Source organism: Parasteatoda tepidariorum, chromosome 11 (assembly GCF_982258835.1).
Source record: "Parasteatoda tepidariorum strain Cologne lab strain chromosome 11, Ptep-v5.0, whole genome shotgun sequence".
NCBI lineage: Eukaryota > Metazoa > Arthropoda > Arachnida > Araneae > Theridiidae > Parasteatoda > Parasteatoda tepidariorum.
In genome coordinates, this window is record NC_141765.1 from 74,065,867 (window position 1) to 74,082,921 (window position 17,055).

General features: G+C 30.0%; 1 protein-coding gene across 8 annotated transcripts in view; it reads left to right on the plus strand.

The window, feature by feature from the left end:
• Positions 1 to 5,216, plus strand: part of LOC107436381 (BCL9 domain-containing protein legless) — a 135,760-nt gene extending 130,544 nt beyond the window's left edge. For all 8 annotated transcript variants that reach the window (XM_043038870.3, XM_071187697.2, XM_071187698.2 and 5 more), the window contains 2 exons: positions 527 to 740; positions 2,653 to 5,216. In XM_043038870.3, coding sequence (XP_042894804.2) covers positions 527 to 740; positions 2,653 to 4,885 — 2,447 coding nt within the window. In that variant the 3' untranslated portion in view covers positions 4,886 to 5,216. The remainder of the gene's footprint in view (positions 1 to 526; positions 741 to 2,652) is intronic.
• Positions 5,217 to 17,055: the final 11,839 nt, after the last annotated feature.

The window sequence follows — 17,055 nt, forward strand, 5'->3', positions numbered from 1 at the left end:
TTAATTCTTACCTTATTAAACTTTCTTGGAATAAAATGTCATTCTGTTCATAAACACATGATAAGCACCGTTTACCCCAGAAGTTTCCTATTTTGCTTCCGTTTTCAAGTGGTTTATTATTTACCCTAGGTTTGCCATCCATATAAATAATGACTCATGAATATTACTGAACACTTTAGTGGTAACATTTCAAAAGTACATGTGTCAAAACTGAGTTTAAGAAATTATGCAAAATTTTGAGTTTTTTTTTTTTAAAGGATAGATAACATTTATAATTAATGAATAACTGATGGTAAAATTATTTATTTGCAGTCAATGTTAGTTACTGAATGTCATAAAGATTAAATTGGAAAACTCAGTCATTTGGAATTTTTGTTGATCTGCACATCAGATTCCTATGCATGTAAATGGAATGTTTCTGTGTTTAAAATGTTGTGATAAAATGATTCCATCATATGCATTTAATATAATTGATATTGAGTTGTATTTTTCTCTTAAATATTTACACTATATGAACTCTTTGCAGGTGAACTGTTTTGTCATAATACACAGTCTTGTAGTCAGCCCTCCCAGAAACATGATAATTGCTCTGGTAATCTTTGTCAGAAAGAGCCCAGCTTAATGCCTGTTCCTTCACCTCAACAAATTCAATACCTAAATGCTTTTGATGGGCAAGAACTAACAATTCAGAAACAGCCTAATACAAGCATAAGAGAATTGGACATAATGTCTCCTGCTAGGTTTGTTGAATTTTTCATTTTTATAGTGAATTTATTGTAAACATTGACTAAACTTTTTTTAAGAAAAGCATTTGTATTTGAGCTACTAAAATTTTTTTTCTACGACTGTAATTTTCAGCTGATTACCTGTTTAAAAAAAAGTGATCAATCCAATTATAGGCTGTTGCAGACAGAGCTGTGACATTTTCCACTAGTTACAGAAATTCATCAGGTCTATTTTTTCGAATTGATGGTACTGTGCAGAGTTGCAAAAACACGTTTTTTTTTCTTGATTTTATTGGACTTTTCTGAGTTTTTCATGTTTTATTGGGGGTTTTTTTTTTCAATAGAGAGGGCAAGTATAAGTACCTTATTTTAATATTAATAAAGTTTAATTTTATGAATTGACTTAACATATAGGTAATAAAAGTAATTAATAATTAATACAGATAAATTGGTGCAAAAGTCTGAAAAAAGTTTCTTCTGACATCACAATACAATATGTTATATGTACTCACATACATCACACATTTGAATTTTATTTTAACACAGGATTACTTTTTATTTATTTTTTAATCTTAAAAAATATTTGATGAAATTTTTTTTCTTGCATGGAAAGCGAATCAAAGGTACTGACTAATCAATGGCCATGCAGTCAAATCTAGCCAGCAAGGTGACTCTCCAGTCTCCAAACACAGTTACTTTTTTCACCATAGGTTCATTTTTTAGGCTAGACTGCATATATATTTCAATAGAATAGCTCTTTAATATAACAGAGGATAAAAAAGAAATCAATTTTAGAAAAACCCACTTTAGGGTGAGTTTTACTGGGTTTTTCAGAGTGGGTGAGTTTTTTGCAACCCTACTGTTATGATTTAATTCATGTTTAGTTGGATTGAAATGTAGTAGTATGGCGACAAATTAAACAGCAAGCAAATTAAAACTCCTCATAAATCGGTAGCACCATGATGGGCTACTTGTGTAATTGGTTATTCCTTTTTCTTCAGCTAAAAGACTAGCTTTAAGTCTGATCCTTACAGTTGAAATCGGTATTCCCTTCTCTCTTTCGAAGAGGATCCAGCAATTTATTTCAGATTCCAAATTTGGCAACGCAGGTAGGCCTTTTCTCAGAATGTCTTCGCTTATCTGCATGTAAAAACTTTTCTTAAGATTTTCTCCCAAGACTAATATTAGATTCATCTATGTTAAAATATCTTCCAGCCGCCCGGTTTTCTTCCACTTTTTTGATGACTTTAAGTTTAAATATTGAAGTGTAATAACCCTTTTTTTGCGGACACTTTGATCAATGCACAGAAATTTCGGTTCAACAAACTGCAGCAGAAACGAAATTGAAAAGCAAACTTTGAATGAATTGGGAAAATTCCTAAATTCCATACTTTTTATTGCTTAACTATAAGACCACAAGTGTGATAATTTGCACCTCTGTGCAAAAGAAAAAGAATTACCAATATCGACGATAAGGAGCAGGATAAAAGCCTATCTATTAACAGGAAAAAAAGTGAATAATATGCCAGTGTAGGTTGTAAGTGATAATTTTTCATTCAGAATAAAATTTCTGCAAAACTTTAAAAATTATGTTCATGAAAAACCTAATGTCTTGTTATCTATTTTATTCTATTATATTGTATTTGTTATCTATTCTATTGTATTTGTATTGATTTTGTGTTGGTATTTTTGTGAAACTAGAGCAGTGTTGATGCTAAGCTTCTTGGGGCTTTCTTTGAACCTCAAAAATTTTAAAAATATCCCAAACCTTATTTTCTATCAATTTTTGTAACGGAACTAATATAATCGTGTTTCATACTATGTTTATATAATCTTGATGTGATTAAGTCATAGCTATTATTGTAGTATCTAATTTAGTCTAATATGATTTATTATCTATGTATGTATATATATTTTTTCATTATAGTATTCCTCCTTCTATGGTGATGAGTACTGGCTCCCATTCCCAATTCCAAAGTCCAGATGCTGCCTCTTTTCCTAACACTCCTGGAAGTTGTCCTTCAGTTTTAGAAAATAGTCAGGACAGTATGACAGCTCGGTTTCCTGTCTCTGCACCTGCAAGCATAGAAAGTAATATCACTCGTTTTACTGCTCCAAGTCCTCAGATGCCTGGTTTTGATTCTGGATCTAGGCACATTCTGCCATCATTGCAGACTAGTGATGGTTCACCTGCAAGATTTCCTGGTTTGCCTAATGTTGATATGATAAGAATGCCTGGAGCAGGTCCCATTAATCATAATTCCTTGGATGAGGCTGTTTCTAGGTTTACTGGCCCAACTTCACAGGGACATATGTTTGGAACTGGGCCAACTAGTAATATAAATAACATACCTCGCTTTCCCGGTAGTGCTTCTGAAGCCATGCAAAGATTTCGTGGTCCTAGTACACAAGGAAATATAGACATTTCTCATTCACGTTTCATGGGATTAAGTCCTCATATACCTTGTTTGGATAGTATGTCTCAGCCTTCCCAGTTTACTAACATGGGTTCAGATAGTGTACCTCCAATTCCATCTCAGCCGTTCCCTAACTCTGGACAACCTTTATCATCCCGCAGCAGTCCTTGTATGGGTAATAGTTTTCTCATGGATGGCAATATGTCTCATTCTCACTTGCAAAATTTGCAAAAAATGACTCCTCCTTTTGATAGTCTTTCTGGAAACAAAATTCCTCCTGATGTTTTATCTCCTATGGGACAGTGCTCTAATTCTTCTGTGAATGGCTCTAATAATATGAGCATGCCCCCATATGGTGGGTCCAGTCCAATAACTCCATCTTCTCAAGTAGGCTCTTCTCAAAGACTTTCACATTTTGACCCCATTGCATCTATGGCAGCTATGAGTGAATCAACTGCCCCTTTAGTAACTGCTGGAGGAAATGCTCAAGCACATCAAAATATTGTTGCATCAAACATTAATATGCCTGGCATGCAGGCTTCTGTAAATAGTACGGCTAATAGCCAACCAAACCTAGCAAACTTTGCAAATATGTCAACAATGCAAGGTGCTATACCAAGTACAATTGCATGCTCAATGCCAAACCAATATAGTGTACATAATCAAATGGCATCAAATATGCCATGTGGACCACAAAATACTTATGCCAATTCTACAATGACAATGCAACAGTTAGCTGCACCTAACACAACAACAGCCTATAATGTTAACACTCCAGGTCCTAATATGACTCCTCATACTATGCATCATAGCTGTCAAGGCAATGGTGCAAATACTATAAGTTGCTCTGTGACTACTAACCACCCCATAATGCACACAGCAGCTACTACTCGAACTTCAAACTCTAATATGTCAATTCCTGGACCAAGGCATGGAGCACCAAGTTTTTCTTCACAAATTATGACTCAAAGACCTGTTACTCCTACTGGTGCTGGTAGTCCTACAATGATAAGAGGTGCTCCATTCAATAGTGCAAATATTCAAGTGAAAGCTAATGCTCCCAATACAATACAATACTTACCCGCTCGCCAACAAAATGCCTCCTCTATGCCTAACCGAGCACCAACATTAGAATTTCTGCAGCGATATGCAACTCCATTAACTAATCTTGATAATAAAGTTCCAACGCACAATCTTCAATACTTTCCTAGTAATGGAAGCTCTAATCAACCTATGATGCATGGTGGTGTAGGTATGAATTCAGGAAATGTTGTGACTGGTATGACAAACAATCAAAGGCCTGTAAACATGATGATGGGACCTTTAATGAGAGGACCTAGTCCTAATCCTTCTCATCCATCTGGTCAGATTTTTCCTGTCGGTGGTGTTCTTCCAGGTGCTGATTCACCTATGTTTGGTCGTCCTCCTTGCCCGTCCGTAAACAATTCAATGATGCCAATGAATGCTATGAGTGGTGGTCAAGGGCCTGCTATGTTTCCCAATAAACAAATACCATTGCCCATGGGAGGTATGGCCCCTGATGCAACACAACCATTACCTCCTTCCATGGGTCAATCATTCAATTATAAACAATCACCATTTTATGGTCCAACAACAGCTGATCCAAATTATGCTGTTCAGTTTCATAACTTCCAACAACAATTGTATGCTACAAATACAAGAGGCAGTCAAATGAATTCACAAAATAGCATTAGTGGACAAGGTTTTTTTGGGCCTAAATAAATAATTCACTGTTGGTGCCGTTTCCTCTCATATGATCAGAGTTGTTTGTGTAATGGACAGCCTCTATTTTATGTTCCTACCATTCGGACTAATATCTCTCTTTGTTATGAACATAATAGTCACTCATCTGTAAGCATGTAAATAGTATCACAAATACATTATATAGGAGAAGCGTTGTACAGTTTGTTTATTGTTTGTGTATAAATATCTACTTTGCCAAGTATGTGTATATGCTCACAAGTTCTATTGTTACTTTTCAAATTTGTTTCTATTGACTTAGTGTGCAGTATTAATATGCTCAATGTACTTGATTAGAGTTAATTACTCTACAGGTCAAAAGTTAACATAGTGCACACAAAGTTTCAATAGAAACAATGGAAGTTGCAATTAATTGCAGCTGCTCTCTACACTTCTCAGTTGCATATTATTCTGGAATCCAAAGTTATTGGTGCCATCAATAATAAGTTTCTGGTTGAGAGGACTAACTGTATTGTTTTATTTCAGACAATCCAAGACCAAGATACTTACTTCATTTTGTGCCATTGTGACTCTGAGTCGCACTTTAAACATTTTTATTATGTAAATATACCTTTGTTAATTTTGTTCTGTGATGACATTGTGTTTTGTACATTATTTCCTTGTTACATTTTTACTTGGGCGTTGGACTGTTGTTAGACCAGTCAGTAGTCCTTAATAATATTTTTATTTTTTTACTACCTCATGGCAAGACAGCTTCACATCTAGTGATATTTTTAGTTCAACCCTATTTATTTATATAATATTGGTTGCTACTTAAAAAGTTCATTTAATTTATTTAAATATAAATATGAATTCAACTTTAAATTATTAATCTAGTTTACTTAACAATAGGCGACTTAATTTTATTCTTTCCATGCTCTCAGTTTTAATCTTAAATACCAAAGATTATTGTTGGTGTTGCATTATTTTATATGTAGTATATATTTTATATGTAGTTTTAAAAGCATTTATTCATATTTAAGAATTGTTTCTCAATCATTCACATCCTACTTTTGTATACTGTATAATGAGGTCATCACTAATAAATTTATTATAGTTTAAAACTTAAGTTATAAATTGAATTTCTAAAATAGAAAAAACATGACAGTCTTGTAATGCATACTACAATGCAAGTTCATGTAAAAGTTAAAATTTTATAAATTATTGTAATTCATTTAGCTCTGTTGAGAAAGATACTTAAGGTATTACTTTTGAAACTGAAATGAATAATTCTATTTTAATTGTCTTCTTCAAAATATTTTGAGTAATTATTCTCACTTGACTTTGCATGCGTATCTAACTCTAATGTAACAATTGTAATAACTTTAACAAATTATTTAACTGTTTAATTTTAATTCACAAGATATTAAAACAAAAGTTTCTTTCCCTATTTCTTAACTATATAGGTTAATTCTCTAGCTAAAATTAACTCAAAGCAAATTTTATTCCTCAAAATTAAATTTTATAGTTCAGTTTATTTACTTAAAAGATAATACAACTAAGTGTATTTGTGTTGTTCCTTACCCAATAAAATTGACCTTTGGTCATTAAAATCAAATTTGTTTTTCTGAAAGAAGTGTCTCCTTTACATTTAAGGATAAAAATTTGTTCTACATTTCAAGGCAGTTAATATATTTTGGCATATTTTTTCATTATCATTTTAATTTAGAATAAATTTTCAACTTAATTTTTTTTTCACACTTGTAACTTTAATATGCTATACAAATTTAAATTTAATATGCCATAAAACAGATGACTCATTATTCATGAAGCACAACTAACTGCAACTTATGCTACAGTCATTAATACAATATTTTAAACTAATGGGCAATTCTATGGTTAAGTCAACCAGATGACCAAAATTTTAAACTCTAAGCAACAACTTATTTTTCAGCCAACAAGATATAATTTTAAAGATAAAATCCTGAAGATTTGATAATAACGTTAAACTTATTAATACCAGTTTTCAATAAGCTATAGGCTGTTAAATGAAAGGCTATGTTATTTGAAATTTTTAATAACAGTAAGTGAATCTTTTAACAAGTACATTTTTTTTTCTTTGAAAAATTCGCTCTAATAATAGGATATGGAATAAATAATAATTAAACTGTATTAAAGGTTATCTAGCACAAATGTGTAGAAACATTTAACATTTTGATTTAATAAAAAAATTTCCAAGAAGCACTTTTGAGATTTTACATCTGACACCAAAATACATAATTGTACTATTCAACTGAGATTTAACATAATAAAAGTATTTTTTTCTGTTTAAAGCAAGATTATATGTCTTGTTTGTATAATCTATTTTGAAAATAATTAATATTTTTATTGTAAATAAATAATTATTTTTACATCTGACAACATTGCTTCTCTTTTCATTACATTTGTTTTCACCTATTTAAATCTCATATTTTGCTTTGTCATAAAATGAAGCGAAATATGAATAAAACCATCTAAATATTTTTTAAAATTAATTTAGAATATTGTATTTCCCCTCAGAAACCTATATTCTCTCTTGCCCTCTGTTAGCTATGCCACTAAATGCAAGTAATAGGTCTAGCTTTATATCCCTTGCTTTGATAGATCAAATACAATTGATTATAATAACTGTATGAAATGATTTTTTAATACTATGCAAGTGATAGATAAAGCAATAAAATTGTTATTTTCCCTGTGCAAAAAGATCTTTTTTTTTTTGGCCGAAATTTTTTTAGACAGATATAAAAAATAGTTTTTTTTCTATTGATGCACGGTAACATATTTTTAATATTTTTTTATTGCATTTAAAAAATTGTGAAACTTTTCACAATTTTTTCCTGTTTTTTATATTGTTTATAAAAATAGAAAATATTTTAGCAACAGTTATTAAATTTTTATTTCAGGATTTTTAACATTATTAGATTTAAGGAAATAGTGCTAAATATGAGTTGTATTTGCATTGCTGTTAATATACACTGCACAGTTAAAATTTTCAACTAACTTTATTAAGATAGGTGGATCAATGTTTTTTATTACATTTTCTATTTCAACAGAAAATAGAGAGCAATTTAATTTTAAAGAATTTATGTAATGGAAAAATTAATGTTTATAGTATTAAAATAAAAATTAAAGTAATTTTCAATATTTATAGTTGTCTTGAATTTATATCTAACCTGAAAAATTTACATCAGACATCCAAGTAAAAAAAAATTAGATTAATTATACATTACATTGTACTCACTAAGAATTACCTGGAATTCTTTATGTAAATCTCAGTTTCTAAATTCAATCAAGTTAACAATAAAATTATAAACAAATTCACAGAGTTTAGACAATTTGTAAATGAGTAGTCATTTTTTTCTTGTGTATAATTTAGGCCAATACTGGCAAATTAATCCATTATTATTATCAGTTCTTATGAAACAAACTTTTTTACTATTCCTGATGTACCAAGTATTTGATATAAAAAAGGGATCATTTTAAACTTAAAATATATTTTATGAGAGTTTTTTCAAGAAATTTGTTTATTTTTTATGTCTTAACACCATGGAACTGCCCTAATGTTTAAACTAAGAAAAGTATTAATTTTGTAATTTTGACTATTTAAATAATTAGATTTTCATGAAAATAGATTTTAAAAAAAACTGCAATGAATTTTATTCAAAGTGAAAATAATCACTATTAACAGGATTGATTTCGATATTTTAATATTTGAGTTGCTTATTATATGGTATGCTTAGTGCTCATGAAAATTTTCTCCATTATTATTAATACTTTCAATTATTTATCATTAAATGTTAAGAACATTCATTAGTGAAAAAAAAAATTCTTAGATCTTATATATTTACATAAATATACAATACTGAATTTTTAAAATTGTTCATTAGGAGTATGCAACATTAAAATAAGATTACAATAAGTAAATGCTGTATTTAAGTCATTAGAAAAATATCTATTTAATTAAATTTAAAATCTTAACAGTAACATTTATCTATACACACTTTGATCATAGTTATTTCTCCTTGCAAAAAGAAAATTATAGTTTTCTTTTGCCTCTTATTTAAAAATGAGAGCTATTATTAGTTTATTCGTTATTTTTTTTAGAAGAGCAGTTTTTTGTTTAATCTTGAAATAAAGGAAGGATAATACTTAATCATTTTATTTTCTATGATAACTGTTATTTTAAAACAAAATGAAAAAAACTACACAGAAATTCTTAAGAATCAAAAAATTTTAGATTTTATAAACACTTTTATTTAATTAAAATACTTTTTAATAATTGTCTATTTTTAAATATTTACAAAATTTTATGTCCTATAAATTATTTTGTATTTCAAATTTTCATTTTAAATCCTAATGTTCTCCAAATTTTTAAAGCATTTATTTATATTTTAATTTCTTAGTGATGACACTTTGCTTGCCTCAATGTTTCTTTAAAACTTCTGAATGATATGAAATTAAAAATTATCATAAGTTATTATCCTATTATTATTAGTTATTAATTTGCCTCATTTATTTTCCTTAATTACTTTACCTCATTTATAAAATCACCATTTGATTACAATGATTAAAAGCAACATTGTATGTGGTATATGTTGCCTTGTTTTATTATTTATTTATTCAATTATTGCTGTTATTTTTTTTTTTTAACGAAGTGTAGCTCTTTAACATGTTAGAACCTTATTTTTGTTTTGAAAAAATTATTACTAAATATACTTGATAAATTGTATGGTTTTTTAATTAAAAAATCACTTAATCGTTCAACTCTACATTAAAGGTTTAAAACAATTTAAATTAAAAATTATTATTAATTACTTTGACACATTAATAAATTTCATAGTTTAAGGTAATTTGTGTGCTTTTTATTTTGAAATAAGAAACACAGGTTGCAGCAATCTTGACTACATTTAAGAGTAATGTTGCTTATTTTATGTCACATACACATCAAAACTTATTTGTTAGATTAAATTATGAGCGAACACTTAATAAATTTTTACATGCGCATTGCTTTTTATCAAATGAAAATAACAATTACTAAGATTTATACATTAAACATTACATTTTTACTAATTGCATAAACAAAAAAGTATAACATTGAAAATATTAAACAATTTAAATTCAAGTATGTTTTTGAGAGAGATTAGTCTTGTAAAGTGAATGGTGGTGAAAAAAAAAAGTTTCTTAATATGTGTGTTAAAATATTCCTTGCTATTCAATTTTTATTGAAAAAATAAACTCAATGTATAAAGCATACTTATTTTTAATAATACTTTATTTTGTTTATGTTATCTTTGTTGAATGAAATGTTGATATATATGAATTTTACTGTCAATAAATAAATTTGACTAATCCTGTGCCTTACATAAAGATATAACTTTCTGCATAAATTTATATATATTCATGTATGGTGTCGAATTGAAATTTTCCACTGTAAGGAAAATCTGTTTAACTTTTAATTTTGATTCCAAAAGACATTATCCAACAATAAAATGATTTATCTTTCTAACAAATGATATGTTGAGTTTCATGAATTAGCGTAGCATACAATAATCTACATTATACAAGTTATGGTCAGAAATATATTAATTTTAATCAGTGAATAAAAATATTTGAATTTTTCCATTGTTTAAAAATAATTCCTTCTAATATGAGATGTTTTTTTTTTCTCTCTCTCTCTTCCAGAAAGCCATTTAATTATTTTTTTCAAGGTACTTGTTGGATAAAACATGTTTTAAACAAAACTTATTTCTGCAGTATAATTTTGAAAAATTTTACTTCCAAAAAGGAAAATAGCTGTCTTGCCTCTGTTTCTGCTGACCAGTCTGCCACTATGCTTTAACTACACTTTTCCATGCACATAATTATGTGCATTGCCATGTATTTGTTTGGGAAAATGGAGAAATAAACTCCTTTTATTGAAAGTATGACTTACTGTAAGTCTTTGCTTATTTTGTAAATTTTATAAATAAAATTAAGCTTATTTTTAAAATGATAGATATGTGAATAAAATTACTATGGTAATATTCTGGAAATTATATTTTAATTGAAAAAATATTAGTTCAATTATGAAAAATAAGTTTTTACCATTAATTTAAACACATTGCAATGAGTTCCTTAGATGGCTCTAATTTTCATAAATTTTATTCAAAAAGTAAGATTAGGTATGCCAATTTAAAAAGTATGTTTTCATGACATAATACTATTAATTTATGTTAATATTTTTCCTCTATACAAAAATTTTCCCCTAAATTTGTCACTATTTACATACATCAGAGCATGCTGACTTATATTTCTTTCTGATGATAATTCTCATCCTCCCTAGAAGTGTTAGCAACCTAAAATATTGTATATCAAGTGTGTAAGATAAATTTAACTAAATTTTAAATTTTTACTTGGCTCTCAAATCTTTCATTTTAGCATGTTCTTAGCTAGTAAAATGAATGTAAAAATGTTCTCAATTTTTTTTGAATAGTAATACAATATGACCAGTAACTCGTTTAAAATTGCACATACTCTTTTTATTTGATTAACCTTATCTATTTTGTTACTTATTTTATCTCATTAAATACGTAAGGCATTCAATCTATTCTTTATTTTACATTACATAAGAATTATTTTTCAACCCTGTGATGGGTGCTACATTCTTACTTGATTGTGAGAGTAAACCAGTAAGTGATTATCATTTGTGTAAGAGATTTGTTTGTCCTCTCCCTCCCTATTTCATTTTTTTTTTTTTTGTGGCCCTTCAAATTCACCATGAAGTGTAATCAACAATTCTAGCTTTGCTCCTTTTGTCTGAGGGTTGCAGGCTGGGATTTGTTGTCGATAAGATTTGGAAACAAATCCAAGTGTTTTGAATCAATAGTCAGTTCACTTTGGTAATTCAAATCATTTACTGCTTTTATTTTGTGTATCATGTCTTTTAAAAGAGTTAGATAATCATATCATCTTGGTAAGTAAAAATTCCAGTTATTTCATTGTTTTTAAGCTTGTCAATTACAAGATCAATCAATGTCTGGAAAGAAGATGCTTTTGTCTGGAGCCCAAAGGCTAAACGTTTATGGGGAAAATGTTCTAAAAAGGGTAGTAAAAGTAAGTAAATCCTGGTTGTGGTACTAAAAATACGTAGGGATGTAGAATGCAACACAAAAATGTAGAAAGCAATCAAAAAAAATTTTAAAAACAATTAATTTCAATCTTAATTTTTTTTTTATCGCATGAGCATAAAAATCATGTTGACTGGGGAATTGCAACTTAAATTCATAAGTAGGATTTAAAAAAAAAAAAAACAGTAGCATTCTATATATCTATTATATTTTTTGAATAATTAGAACTCATACTATTGCATTTCCGGATATTTACCAATCATTCCAGTTTATTAGATATCTTAACGAGGAATATGACCAGCTTGTTCAGAAGATCTTTCATTGGAAAAAGGAACCGCTCACTTTCGAAAATATTCTTATTGGATTGATTGCAGAGAAAGAAAAAAAAAACGAGAATCGCCGTACGGGAGCAAGACCGATAAGCAGGATCCCAATACGATGTTCAGGGAATCTTCTAAACGTTAGACCGTCTAAAACCTCACACATTAAATACAAGAAAAATTATCCTAGAAAACCTGCACCTTGCTATCAGAATATGCACAAACATTTATATATCTACATGACAGATTTTCCTCATCTAGATATCCAAAATATCCACATGATAGGTTTTCTTCATCTAGTCAATCAACTTCGCCTCGTTGAAAAGGTACATCCCAAAGATGTCTAAGAAAATAACCTTCCAATAGCTCAAAAGCTAGTCGGCGTAAGATATGCCAGAAACTAATTTTATTTGCGAGGTGAATCTCATTGAACGAGGACGAGCTAGTGGCTGGGCGTTCCGCTTCTACTCATCATCTATGCATAGATAAGCATCTATTTGCAACTCTAGAACCTGTAATCGATCGAAGTCTTACAATTACAATCAAGGGCAAATCGATATCCCTCAAATAGGAATCGTATCCTTAGTTTTCGCAATTGCAGAAAAATAGAATTTAAGTAGAGCTTATACATACCTCAGTTACATAGAAATATATCTGGGTCATGGCTAGAAGAATGATATAATTATCAAGGAGGTGACAAAAGGGTAGATATATATCTTTTCTACTGCCTACAAAAAAATGACATATACTATATGCCAACCCTACCACCACGAGAGATGAAGAAAAATGCCGTGGAGGCACAACTGAAAAATTCTCAAACCAATGGAAACAACTATTGTAACTATTTAAATCAACGTCAAATACCTAGCATTTCCAAAAATTTTGACGTTCTGGCAACCAAAACAGTGACAATTCAGTAATAAAAAAATGGACATGTGGCACAAACTAGGCTATATTAGCCCTGACCTCTTCATTCGTTCCATCATCAACAAAAAAAAACGTACAAGGTGTGCCACCAATTAGGTCAACGGAATACTGCTGACTGAATAAATCACAGTGTCTCCTTCAAGTCCGTAGGAGATATATCTTCCCAGCCTTTAGATCTTTTCAAAATTGATCTGTGGGGGCCTGCAACCATTAAAGGATACCGTGGAGAAAGGAATATGAGCATTACTGACTACTATTCAAGAAAAATTGCTCTATATCTGCTGAAACAAAAGTTTTCTTTCGAAGACTCAAGGCCATTCGAACTGACAATGGTCAGGAGTTCGACGATAAGAAATTTCAAGAGTATTGCCCGAAGAACGTAGTTAAACACGAACTTTCAGATGCATAGTCGTCTGAAATGAACGGTGTTGCTGAAAGAGTAAATCTGACAATCGGTAACTCTCTTTGCACCATCCTCAATTTGACCTAAGTTTCACCATGCTACTGGCCTGAGGCCTTTCTCTATGCTGCGTATCCCTGGAACAGAGTCTGCAGAAAGGAAAGAGACATTACTCCTTATGAGCTCTACAGCGGTAACAAACATTTACACCCGTATTCACCACGCCGAGTTAAATTCAAGAGTAACTCGGGGATCGGAATATCCACGGTTCAGAGTTACTCTCGGATTAACCCTCGCTTTTTATTCTCCAACAGTTTTCAACAGAGGATTTCACAACTCGAGTTTAACTCTTGCAGGAAATATAACGAGGCCTTTGATTGGGCAAGGTAAAACCATGTGACTTTGTATATAATATAAACACGTGCATCGTGCATAAACAAATTAGCGTGAGTATCGCTAATTTAAGTGGAGAGGTTTAAAGAAACGATATCTTTCAAAAAAGTCTATTTCATCTATAACTCTTCTAAGGTCATTATTTCTGATAGTTGGGACACATCTTTCCCTTCTTTCAACAGTTTCCAGAAATTCAAGATCTTCAAGCTCAAACGCAGCGATAGAATCCTCCATCTTTTTTGTTTACAAGCTCCTCGTCAATAGGTTACCCTCCGATAACACGGCAAAAACGGAGGGTTACCCGGAGAGTCAGAACTGTTGATGAAATCTGCGAGTTTGGCGAAATTTCGGCTGGAGAATAACGTTTCGCACTAAACTCGTGATTTTACTCTTACTCATAGATTACCCGGAGGTAATCTGTGTTGGTGAATACGGACGTTAAAGCCCCCCCCCCACCGCCGTGCAACGTTTGCCCCCTATCGGAACAGACTTAAAAATCGATGAGAAATATAATCAATTTCTCAACAAAACAAGAAACTAGTTTTTTTTTTTTTTGTAAATACGAATAAATTAGAAACATAAAGACAAGAATGGGTTCTTTTTACTTACACTTTACCACCAACTTCCTGTACAATTTTTGTTTGTGTTCATAATGGAACGATATTCAACACCCTCGAGGGATTGGGGGAGACAAGAAGACTGTCCTAACTCCTACCCCCATCGTCCTCACTTTACCACATTTTTTAAGACGGACTATAACTCATGCACACTTTCTCCACATTCAATAACCAAAAGTATGTTACGCATCACACCATTTAACGTAAAGAATTCTATTTTTAAATTATTTGGAAGAAATGAAGTTTGTTCTGTCAATCTTTCTTTTTTTTAAAAAAATTTACTCTTAAATAGTGTATTTATTTATATATGCTAATAATTTCAAAAAACGATATAACATATTAAGGTTTACTCATTTTGCCCTCGCCTAAGCAATTCACGGCATGATTATCTCCCGTCTATTTATATTTAAGTTGCGTGCACATAGTAGACTAAATGAATCAAATTAAAACAATCATAAAATGACTAAGTATGAAACTTACTACTACTATAAATATGCTAAAAAAAATCTGATAAATTGTGTGATATATGTCAGGGCTAAAGAAAATAGAAGGGCTGGTTCACTCCTTTGAAGAAACTCTCGCCGCGCCAATTCTCCGATTTTCTCTAGTGACGTCACTTTGGCGCAAAGCTCGCACTTTTACTTCAAGAACAGAGCGTTCGGCCTTACTAGCTCTAACTAATATTGGAGCATTTCTTTTTGTGACATATTCTAAGACATTTGCTATTTTCTATAATGATTTTCCTCAGTTTTTGCAGTGAATTTATAAAATTTTAAAACTATTAACGAAATGCCAGTTTGCGCGATTGCAACTTGCAAAAATTCTGATAGAAAAACAAAAGGAAAAAATATAATTTTCCGCGTGCTCCCTAAAGTAAATGAACAACTATGTAAAGAATGGATTCACAGTTAATATAAAACAGAAATACGTTTTTTCTATCGTTAAGAACTTTTATAAAAATTCGTTATCTAAACAGAAACCGCCTCGTTACTTCAAAAAGAAAGGCATGTGAAAAAAATTAAAAAAATGGATAAAGTCAAAGAAAATTAAAACGTAAGTAAAAAGTATAAATAAAATATATAGTGTACAGTTGAAATTCTCCTAATTTCATAACTTATTTTTTAATGTAGTTATTCTAAAAATTTACGATTCCTTATTCTCTTAAATTTAAATATCTATAAACAATTGTAACATTTCTAATGTCATTATGAACCTAAATTATTATTTTGTTTCAGTAATTAGCGTTTAAGGTTGATGTTTCCTAATGATTAAGTATGAACAAATTGCTATTAACGGCATACTTTAAAATCGGGGATTCTAAATTTAACTCAACTTATTGTTATAAAAGAATATGTAGATAAAAAAGTGTCAATATATGCTTTCAGTTTTCTTAATAATTAAAGTTAAAACTGAACTTTTTAAAATAAAGTATTTATAGTGTCATTTTCGCCAACTAGTAAAATATTTTTATAAGTTTAAAATGGTATTTTTTTTAATATAATGGCCAAGAAAGTTTTTTTAAATTATGTTTATGAATGGAAATAATGTGTTAGTTACGTAAAGTTTGAAAGCTAATAACCAGAAAAAGTCTAACTTATTTTTACAAAGAGAAAGATGCAAAGTTATAATATCTTTGCGTGCGATCTTCCGAGATCTGTGAACACAGTGACGTCATGAGGAGGGAAATCGTAGCTTCAGCTCGAAGAGCGGAGTGAACTAGCCCTTCTATTCTCTTTAGCCCTGGATATATGTACTATAAATGCAACTATGAACATCTTTACTTAAACTTTCAAATAAAATTATTGAGTTGTACTTTTACTTTTTTTAGCCTAATATGTTGTTTTCAAGCTATATTTTAAATATAAAGTTGATTAAAGAAATTTTTCACCATATTTTCTAGAAGAAATATAATGACCTCAGTATTAAATATTGTTTCAATATTTTACTTCTTAATCAATTTTATTTCAATGTCATTTTGTTCAAAATACTTAGCAATATTAAGTGATTATATATTTAATTTCCATTGAAGATTATTTTTTTCAGTTTTTAGCGCTATGTTTAAAAGATATTGAAAAACTTTCCTTATACACTTCCCCGGATGCCCCTTGTTGGGGCGGGGTTAAATTAAATTACTGATTGTTTTTAGCACAAATTTACCAGTTGAACATTCATTATTGATAGTAATCATACTCGCTTTTAAATTATGTCAAGACACTTTAAATGTTATAAGAGATGAACTATTAGCAGTCTATTTTTCATTCAATAAATCTGTTAGTTCCATTATTTACCGCAGTATAAAAAAAATTTTAAAACACAAAACTAAAAATGAACACAGTTGGAATTTATACTTTGAAAAAAATTTCACAGCTTTTACTAAACCACTTTCGGAAACAAAACAGCCAAGGCAATG